The sequence below is a fragment of the Benincasa hispida genome, chromosome 2 (genome assembly GCF_009727055.1).
Source record: "Benincasa hispida cultivar B227 chromosome 2, ASM972705v1, whole genome shotgun sequence".
NCBI lineage: Eukaryota > Viridiplantae > Streptophyta > Magnoliopsida > Cucurbitales > Cucurbitaceae > Benincasa > Benincasa hispida.
The window spans coordinates 57,149,674-57,160,557 of NC_052350.1; the positions used below are offsets into that span (position 1 = coordinate 57,149,674).

At 30.8% G+C, this 10,884-nt stretch overlaps 1 protein-coding gene and 1 long non-coding RNA gene across 4 annotated transcripts in view; one reads left to right on the forward strand and one right to left on the reverse strand.

Moving 5' to 3' along the window:
* Positions 1-9,611, reverse strand: part of LOC120070644 — a 14,128-nt gene extending 4,517 nt beyond the window's left edge. The window contains exons 1-5 of one of the 3 annotated variants that reach the window (XR_005480002.1): positions 9,472-9,611; positions 9,066-9,288; positions 8,900-8,984; positions 1,659-2,055; positions 922-1,553 (exon numbers count right to left, since the gene is read on the reverse strand). This is a non-coding gene — a long non-coding RNA (uncharacterized LOC120070644). Of the gene's footprint in view, positions 1-921; positions 2,056-8,899; positions 8,985-9,065; positions 9,289-9,471 lie in introns of those variants that run through there. The other 2 variants (XR_005480001.1, XR_005480003.1) reach the window with 2 other exon arrangements.
* The window catches only part of LOC120070643 (respiratory burst oxidase homolog protein B), a 9,642-nt gene continuing 6,021 nt past the window's right edge, over positions 7,264-10,884 (forward strand). The window contains exons 1-4 of the mRNA XM_039022472.1: positions 7,264-8,175; positions 8,803-9,403; positions 9,504-9,663; positions 9,791-9,839. Coding sequence (XP_038878400.1) covers positions 8,878-9,403; positions 9,504-9,663; positions 9,791-9,839 — 735 coding nt within the window. The 5' untranslated portion in view covers positions 7,264-8,175; positions 8,803-8,877. The remainder of the gene's footprint in view (positions 8,176-8,802; positions 9,404-9,503; positions 9,664-9,790; positions 9,840-10,884) is intronic.

Sequence of the window (10,884 nt, forward strand, 5' to 3'; positions counted from 1 at the left end):
AATAATTTGAATTTTTTTAATTTGATCTAAATAACCTAAAATGTATAACATTATTAAGCAAATAAAAAATATTGTTGAGTCCATTTCTGTCTTTTGTCTCGTGAAGTTACTTCATGAGACGCTCGTAAAGTTACGTTACAAGACAAACGGATAGTAGGTTGTAATGTGAAACTGAAGACAAATTTACTTCACGAGACAAACTTCACGAAACGTTAGGTTGTAATGTGAAACTAAAGACAAACTTTGTCTCGTGAAGTAACGTTTCGTAATGTGAAACTGAAGACAAATTTTGTCTCGTGAAATCATTTCACGAAACAAATGACAGAAATGAACTCGTGAAGTTGCTTTGTGAAGTTTGTCTCGTAAAAATCAGTCTTTTGTCTCATAAAGTTAAGTTTATTTCTGTCTTTTGTCTTGTGAAGTTAATTTTACGAAACAAATGACTACTTTTCAACATAAAAAATATAAGACTACTTTTCAACATACAACATTAATTGACAATTTCCCAGAAAGATAATAATCTCAACCCACCCCACACAACATTCAAACTTCAATATTAAATTCCACAAACACACAAAACTCCACAAAACACATCAAAATCCAGTTGTTTGGCTACCATAACTGCAGGATAGCCAACAATTCATTATCATAAAACTAATAGTAAGATATAACTATTTTGCTACTATAACTGTAGGATAGCAACATATTAAAACAGCTACCATCTGAAGAATAAAAATTTTAAATAGTTTAGGATATCTTACTAACTTGAAGTGTCACCCACACCCAACTCCCGGCGAATTGTTTTATTCGTTGGGAGTTCTTTTATATCTCCCGACGCCTATTTTCTGGTCATCGGAAGTTCTTACCAACTCTCGATGCTGTCTCTTATACACATCTAGATGTGTATAAGAGACAGGGCCAAATCCTCGTGTGCCCAACACATAGCTGACCCCAGCCCATTGCGTCCACAGTTTCGGTTATATATGGCGGAAATGGGTTGCGTTCGAGGAAGAAGCCCTTCTCGGCAAGGATGTCACTAAATTGGTGCTTCCTCCCTTTGGTCTTTTTAGGTAACGCGGCAGTTACCTTGCGTTTGCCCGCCTCATGTGCTTTGGCTTCCTATGCTAACTCCCTTAATTCATTTTCCCACTCTTTTTGGAGGGCAAACTTCCTTCGCCCCTATCGTGCAGGCTGGTACCGCTCCAATTCCTTTTCCAACACTCTAGACCTTAAGCAGCTCTCATGTGCGCACCCTCCGGACTAGATGTGAATTGCTCTTTTTCATCCTCCAAAATTAATTTTCTTTTCCTCATCACTCTCTTTCCTTTCGATGACCATTCATCTGCATCAGATTGGTGAGGTTGTGATGCATCCGAGCCAACTTCCCTTTCTCTCTCTTATTCCTCTTCCAACTCTGCTTCAAGCATCATCGCATAACGCTCCACTTCATCAATTTCAAGTGATGAGTCGATTGGGTCGGGACGCATCACTTGTTCCTCTTCGACTTGACCCTGATTCAAACTTGCCAAAATTGCTCCAAAAACCTCTTGACCCTGATTCAAAATTGCCAAAATTGACCCTGATTCATGTTCCAGGTACCCTTATAGCTATAAAACAAAACTAGAAAATTCTCATAAAAAAATTAAAAATACAAATACCTGCAGTTTGAAGCATCTGAAGCATTACAGACTTCATCTTAAATCTCGTTCCATCTAGTGTCGGATATATGATCCCTGGCGAAAAGTCATACAGCACTAGAGACGCATACTCCTGCATTGGACGTGTACTGTTGTTCACCATCAAGATTGGATTTAGGGCAGCGTTGGCTAATTGTTGAGCTAAGTTCTAGTTAGTTGATCATCCACCATTTGTTGTTCTCTTTGTTGTTACTATCTTGGTTGTTGCCTTAACCTTCGACAACGATTCGATCGGTTTCTTCGTCTAAAGATTCTTTCAACTTCGAGGTCGTATAAGAGCTCAAGAGTGTTTTCCACGCTCATAAAACATTTACAAGCTTAGGCTTAGCTTGTAATACTCCCTCAGTTGCAATTTTTTCTAGAAAAGATACAAGCAAAATTTTGGTTAGCCTTGTTGCTAAATCCCCAACAACGGCACCAAAAACTTGTTCGTGATTTCGTGATGTGCACTAGGAGTGTATTATAAGTGAAAATGGAAGATAAAATCGATGTAAATGAAGATGAATGGTAAATGACTTCTCTAGGTGATGTCATTTACCATATTATTAGGAATACGTGCGCGTGAGAGAAGAAGAAATTTTGTTTTATTTTTCTTTCTCTCCTAACCCTTGCACGTATATATATATTTCCTTTTCCCTCTCAAAATTTCAAAATCTCAAATCTTTTCCTTTATATATATATATTTCCTTTTTAAATTTCAAATCCAATTTAAATTTCTTTAGGAATCCAAATCTCCAAATCTCTTAAAATCTTTAATCCTTAACCAAATAAAATAATGCAATTTCCTTCTCTTATTTTTAATTCAAATTTCTAAATTAAATTAAAATTGAAGTCAATCTCAAATGCTCTTTAATTTAAAACTTAAATTCCAAAATTCCTTCACTGAAGCAAAAAATTTAAATTGAATTATATTTTTACAATAATTCAATTTAATCTCAAAAATTAAAATAATACTCAAATATTACAAAAACCTAAATTTCATAAAGAATTTGGGATCCCACGTATAGATTAAGATGGTCTCTTTTCAAAAACAAAAAGATCAAAATAGAGTTTTTGTATATAGATACTCAAATGAAAAAAAAAATTATAAGTATAAATATCAAAATAGACATTTTGAAAATATAGGAACCAAGATGAAGGTTGAACATTTAATACTAAAATAATATTTGAATTTTTTTTTATATATTTGAACAATAGTTTATTCCTAGTATTTTAAAGGCTGGTTGATAGCACTTTTCTCAGCGAAAAAATCATGCTAACTTACTAATAATTATCTTGTGTTCATCTACTCCTTAAAACATTTTCTAAAGTATAGCAAATTTGAAATTATTTTTATATGTAATTTCCAAATAATTATATATATTATATATATATATTATATATATATATATTATATATATATATATATATATAGGAAAAGAGAGAGAGAGAATATAAAATTAAATCATTATCACATGCACCTAAATGCTTCAAAATGCATTTTTAATTTTCCATTTCCATTAAAAATTTTCATTGAAATTTAATGATGGAAATGTCATGTTAATAACCATTATTGGATGGATTTTTTTTTAAATACCAGCACTTAATTTCACAATGTTAATAATTAAGTAGTTTTTTAATTGCACAAACTTTTTGAAACATAAAAAAAAAAAAAAAAAAAAAAAAAAAAAAAAGAGGAAGACACGCAAGTATGAATAATTTGCATTTAAGACACAAGATATCTAGGATGTATTTATATTGACCTATGAAAAGGTGTTTTTTAAAAAAAATTCATTTTATTTAAATATTTTGAATAAAAATGGATTAAAAATAATTTAAAGACTATTTTTACTAATTGGTCAAATACTCTAATTCTTCTAAAATGATTTATTTTTTTAATTAAACATTTAATAACTTATTCCAAACACATCTTTTTGTTGAGAATAGTATTATTCTTGTTTAACTACCCCAATATTTTAATCTTACACCATACAACATATGGGGAGAATATTTTGTCTTTGATGAGTTGGTACAATTTAAGACAATAAGTCTTGGTCCTTTGAATCTTGGATGATGAAATAAATTTGATATTGCATAAAACTATATTTTTTTTTTTTCATTTATGGAAGGATATAAAACAATGATTTTGGACCATTTAATCTCATGTTTTTTAATAATTTCAATAATGCCATAAATTAAATTTTTAAAAGTTACGTTCTTATATATTCAATAACTTTTATTAAAATGAAAAATAACATTATATATAATATATATATATACTTTTTTTTTTTTGAGTAATACAAAGAAGACCAAAACTAGTGAGATATTAAATCACTGGACAATACAAATGTTGATCCAAAGGGTGATCTTCAAGCCAAACACTAGACTTTGTTTTGTCGTGCATTACATGCCAAAATGTCACTAAAGAAACACTCTTTTCTTATTTTCAAATATGAGAAAAACACATCTTTTCTTACGTTTCAAATTATCGAGAAATGGTCAAAAATATGTTCGAAGATCTACTCCCGACAACAAACTAGTCGTCAGGAGTTTGGTCGGTATATACCCGTCGAGAGAGTATCTCCCGATGCAGAAGCATATACCATCAAGAGTAATTGGAACTCACGACGCTTCATATACCACGTCGATAGTTTAGAACTCCCCACGCATGTATAGGCATCGTCGGGAGATAGTCATTTTTTTAAAAAAAAATAAAAATAATTTGAATTTTTTTAATTTGATCTAAATAACCTAAAATGTATAACATTATTAAGCAAATAAAAAATATTGTTGAGTCCATTTCTGTCTTTTGTCTCGTGAAGTTACTTCATGAGACGCTCGTAAAGTTACGTTACAAGACAAACGGATAGTAGGTTGTAATGTGAAACTGAAGACAAATTTACTTCACGAGACAAACTTCACGAAACGTTAGGTTGTAATGTGAAACTAAAGACAAACTTTGTCTCGTGAAGTAACGTTTCGTAATGTGAAACTGAAGACAAATTTTGTCTCGTGAAATCATTTCACGAAACAAATGACAGAAATGAACTCGTGAAGTTGCTTTGTGAAGTTTGTCTCGTAAAAATCAGTCTTTTGTCTCATAAAGTTAAGTTTATTTCTGTCTTTTGTCTTGTGAAGTTAATTTTACGAAACAAATGACTACTTTTCAACATAAAAAATATAAGACTACTTTTCAACATACAACATTAATTGACAATTTCCCAGAAAGATAATAATCTCAACCCACCCCACACAACATTCAAACTTCAATATTAAATTCCACAAACACACAAAACTCCACAAAACACATCAAAATCCAGTTGTTTGGCTACCATAACTGCAGGATAGCCAACAATTCATTATCATAAAACTAATAGTAAGATATAACTATTTTGCTACTATAACTGTAGGATAGCAACATATTAAAACAGCTACCATCTGAAGAATAAAAATTTTAAATAGTTTAGGATATCTTACTAACTTGAAGTGTCACCCACACCCAACTCCCGGCGAATTGTTTTATTCGTTGGGAGTTCTTTTATATCTCCCGACGATCATGGGAGACTTCGGGAGATCCTTCGTGGAGAATGGTTTTCCATTCCCATCTCTCGACACCTGCCTTTTACGCGTCGAGAGTTCTTACCAACTCCCAACACCTCACTTATGGCGTCGGAAGTTATCGAGCACTCCCGATGCCGCCCTTACGCAGTCGGGAGAGAGGGACTTATCTCCCGACAGTCATTTTAAGCATCAGGAGAGTCCCTTTTTCTTGAAGTATGTAAGCAATGGTATTACAAATTATTGGACAAAAAGATATTATCAACAAATGCTTAGACTTCTTTGTTGAAATAGTCCCGACCTTAAAGTATGTTCCAAAGAAACATTGAATTTGTTTCAACCCGTAAAGGATAAATTTCTACTTCTTCAACGGTAATAATACCATCCAGAAGAGCACTAACCTCGACAAACTCAACAGTACCAATGAATTTTAGAACTTTTTGTATCGATATTAAAGGTTCACTATTAGAATTACGAACCATAAAAAAATAATATTTTTGTTCCATTATTAAAATGAATCACATAAAATTATGAAATTTCATTAAATTTTATTGAGATTTTGAAACCGAAAAAAAAAAGGCTTTTAAAAAGTAGATTTTGCTTTTATACTTTTTTTTCTTTTCAATTGACTAAAATTTTAAATATAAATTTTCAAACAAAACAAAACAATCGTTATCAAATAATGTCTTGAAACTTAAATATATCATACATGCAAACGTACGTAAACCTTTTCCATTTAACAATATAAGAGAGATTTTCTCAAAATATATATATTAGATTGTTCTTGTTTATTGCCATCGTTTTAGCTAATGTATGCTAACAAACCAATTTTGTTCGCATTGATATGATAATAGATAATACCCTATTTAAGCTAAAGACAAAATGACTTCTCTAGTTCAAATATATATATATATATATATATACATATATATATGTGTGTTTGTGTGTGTGTGAGTGGGGTATGTATTCTAAATTTATCTATTAGTTTTAATAAACAATAAAACCTTTCTAAACTCACTAATTTTCAATGGGAACAAGATTCCTAAAAAATTAAGCTCCAACAATACACAAAATCAACTCAAATAAATCTCTCAAAACTCATCAATCTCTAACAAAATTCTAATTTATATGCTCCATTAATTTTGTATCAAATATGTGTTTTATAATTTATTAAAGACACAGAAATTAATTTTTTTTCTTTACAATTCTTCATCAAAGAAAGTGTATCATTAAAGAAAAATTAGGTGCATATCAACAAATTTAAAGTGAAATTTGTACCCACTATTAAAGTTTAAAGTTCAATCTGATGAAATTGAGTTACACAATCCCGAATTTAGAGCCAAAATGTTCCAGTAATTTATAGTTTGATTTTGGTAAGTTGGGGATTACTTTCAGCCATTTTATAAATTTTCAAAATTTTGATATAATTTGTACTCTAGATAATTGAAAATGATTTCGGAAATTTACTTAAATAACTTTATCAATTATCAAGCGCTTTAATTCGTGTTTTCTATCCTAAGATCAGATAAAGATAAAAGGTGTTTTCTATTATTTTATTCTAAATTTCCTAAATATTAACAAAGACCTACTTTATCATATAAAATTATTGATTGTCAAACAATATGACTCGAAAAAAGTTTTAAATAAGATAAAGTCACTCGAAAAAAGTTTTAAATAGAAATAAAGTCGAATCCAGAAACTTACTGTCAATCAACATCTTCCAAATGGAAGCAAGAAAAGAAGAAATTTCCACATTTCTCCCAAGGAAATCTACTCCAGAAAAAACACAAACAAAAAATTGACCTTTCGGCTAGAGTACATATCCATATTAAGCTTTAGTCGATATATCGATATTATTAGAAATACGATCAAAGTCTCATGTTAACTAAATAAGAGAATGAATGATCATAAATTCATAGATTTATGAGGAATGACAACTATATCTCCGTGATATGAGGTCTTTTAGATGAAACCAAAAGGAAAAACATGAAAATTTATACTCAAAGTGGACAATAATATACTATTGTCGTGAAGGTATGTTGTCCCTAAAAAATGGTAACAAAGTCATGTCCTGACTCGAAAGATGTAGTCAACATAAAGTCATGAAGGTTTATGTCTCTAGGTTCATAAGTTTATGAAGAATGACAACTATCTCTATAGTACGAGGCCTTCTAGATGAAACAAAAAACAAAGATATGAAAATTTATGCTCAAAATGGACAATATTATACTATTGTGGAAATATGTGGAGGTTTGTTGTCCTTAAAAAATAGTATCAAAGTCATTTCCTTATTCGAAATATGTATTCATGATAAAGTCACGAAAGTTTATGTCTCCGACAAATATTTCCATTAATATATTTATTTATTTCTAAATTGAGTCAGCCGACAATTTTATAAAATTAAGAATTTAACATTTTCATTAATATCAACGTGTTAAACCTTACTTCAAACTTTTTTAAGTAATACCCAAAAGTCATAAAACATTGTCTTATTTTATAAAAAGAAAAAAAGTTACCACATTTTCCCATTCTAACTAAAGTCTTCATTGTGGTGGGTCATTATGAGTTCCATAGAAAGGCCAAAGGTAAAGTTGGGATCATTTCATCTTCCATTTCCTCCCTTATTTGTTATATTGTAAACATTGTTAGACAAGATTGACCAAGTATTGATATATTAATACAAAGAAGTTCTTCTTGAGAGAAAACAGCTAAATGGCCAACAACCCCACTCTCTCTCTCCCACACAACCCAGATGCGCCCCTAGAATTAAACTCCATTAACTTTGAATAATCTTCCTTCTCAACTATAAAAGCTCTTTCCCTTCTCCCCTCCATCTTCAAACTTCACAACCTTTCCCATTCTTCTCTTTGAATTACTGCGTCGAATTCTCCACCAAAAACAATTACAGATTTCTCAAATCCAGAACTCAAAACTCACAAAGGTCAGCTACGTACATAGACTCAATTCAAAATCTTCTCTTACTTGGCTCTTCTTCCTAAACTACCTCTTGATTTTTTGGTTTTGTAATCATTAGTGTTGTTTTGGGTTTTTTTTTTCCATTGTTGTTGATTCTCCTCCATCTGTTCTTAGTCTCTGCTTTAGGCATTGATTTGTGTGTAGTTTTTCACAAGCTGGCTTTTAGGATAATAGTTAATGCCCATTTTCCAATATTGAAAGTTGGGATTGCTTGTTGTGCTTTATCCTATGATTTTCATTTTTCATTGGAAAGGGAAATGAATACATTAGTGTTGGAATTATTATAGCCTACAATAAGATTTGAAAAGACCAAACTACCCTTAGGAAACCATATTTTTTGGTTTTTAATAATGAAAAATACTTAGCTTTATAACATGCTACACACATCTCCGTAAATCCCACTAAATTATTCCATCATAATTTATCATATGCAAAATCTTCTTATTTCTTTCTTTAAATTATTATTATTATTATTATTATTATTTTTTTATGTATTTGATAAGAGGGAATGCATTCTTACGATGTCGCCAACTATTCTCTCTTTAATAATTGGGTTGATGGCTAACTTTTTACTAACTTTTCTGTCTCTCAGGCATAACAACAAACACCTGGTGGGCGTATCACAGTGCATATAAGAAACAGAGAGAATTCAGATTCAGATCCAACCATGGAAGGTCAAGAAAACAAACCTGCAGATTCATGGTCAGATACAGAGAGCATAGGGAGCTCCAAACGAGTCGGCTTCAGCGGTCCATTAACAGGACCATCTGTCGCCTACAAAAGAACCAACAGCTACAGTAGTAGCACAAGAAGCACTATGAGAATCAAAGACGATGATCAGTACGTCGAGATTACCTTAGATGTTCGCGACGACACAGTCTCAGTTCAGAACATCAAAGGAGGAGATTCAGAGACGGCAATGCTAGCAAGCCGACTGGAGACGAAACGTCCGACGCTAGGCTCTCAATTGTCATTCAAATTGAAGCAAGTATCGCAGGAATTGAGACGGATGACTTCCTCTAAAAGCTTCAATAGAATCGACCGAACCAAATCCGGTGCTAGTCGTGCCTTAAATGGCCTACGATTCATGACCAAAAGCGTCGGAAGTGAAGCCTGGTCAGAGATTGAGAATCGATTCAATGAACTCTCCATTAACGGAGAGCTTCCGAAGTCGTTATTTGCAAGATGCATAGGTATATATATATATATATATATATCATAAATCATGTGTTGAGTTTGAGCAATGATTGTGAAATTTTACCGATCGGAGTTGTGGATTCGTTGATGGATCAGGAATGAACGAGTCGAGTGAGTTCGCTGGTGAGTTGTTCGATGCGTTGGCTCGAAGAAGAGGGATAAGTTCGAACTCCATAACGAAGGGGGAACTGCGTGAATTTTGGGAGCAAATAATCGATGAAAGCTTCGATGCAAGGCTTCAAATCTTCTTCGATATGTAAGAATAATCTTGTTTTTCACTCTCTCTCTCTCTTCAATGAACATTCCCTCTCTAGAATGGCCGCCATGGATATGGAGATTCTTTGAAGTAGAACTTCGTCTCACAAAATGGTACGATCGTGCAGGGTGGACAAGAATGCCGATGGTCGCATTACTGGACAAGAAGTCAAAGAGGTAATTGGAGGGAAATTAATGAATGATAATAAGGAGAGAATATATTCTTGGGTCTAGTTCTATTTCGTCTCTAAATTTTCAAATATTACACATTTAGTTTTTTTCAGTTTTGTTTCCATTAAATCTCTAAGCTTTAAAATGTTATAATTTTAATCTTGAGATTTTAGTTTTGTTTCAATTTGGTTTTTAGATTTCAAGATTTTACATTTTTAACCTCAATTTTTCAATAAATACTCATTTTTAATTATTAACATCAATTTCTTTTAATTAATTAAAAATAATTATAAAGTGAAATTTTAAAATTAATTTTCAAAGTGATAAAAATGGTGAAACTTAATTAATTATAATTTTTTTAATGATTTTTAATTTATTAACATAAATTAATACGGAAAATGAGTATTTAGTGAATAATAGAAGTTAAAAACGTAAATCTTGAAATATAGGTACTAAATTGAAGCAAAATTTAAATGTTAAGAGTAAAATTGTGACATTTTGAAATTTATCTAAATGGAAACCAAATTCAAAAATTAATGACTAAATGTATAATATTTTGAAATCTATGAACTAAATAGAAATTAGACCTAAAATTTAAAAACCAAAAAGTTATTTTTTCTAATAATAACAATAGTATATAGCAAATTAAAAAAAAAAATCTGATTAATAAAAGTTTATTGTTTTCTTTAGATGATGGTTAAGACATGTATTGTTAAATAACAATCACTGATTAGTGTATACATTGATTGGCTACTATTTTTGTAATATTTTATTTAAATTATATCATTTATGTGCTTTCTTTTCTTTTTTATTTGACTTTTTTTTTTTCAGAAAGAAATATTGTGAGTTTTCATATCAAGAGAATATAGTTTTGGGTTATTATTAGTATTACTGATTATCATTAAGGTTTAAATCATTGGTGTGGCGAAAACGTTGAAGTTTTAATTTTGGGGAAATATCGACATAAATATTAATAAAATGTCGATGTGAATGAAAATTTTTTTAAAAAATTATTTAAATTTTTTTTTAATAAATTTAAATTAATAAATTT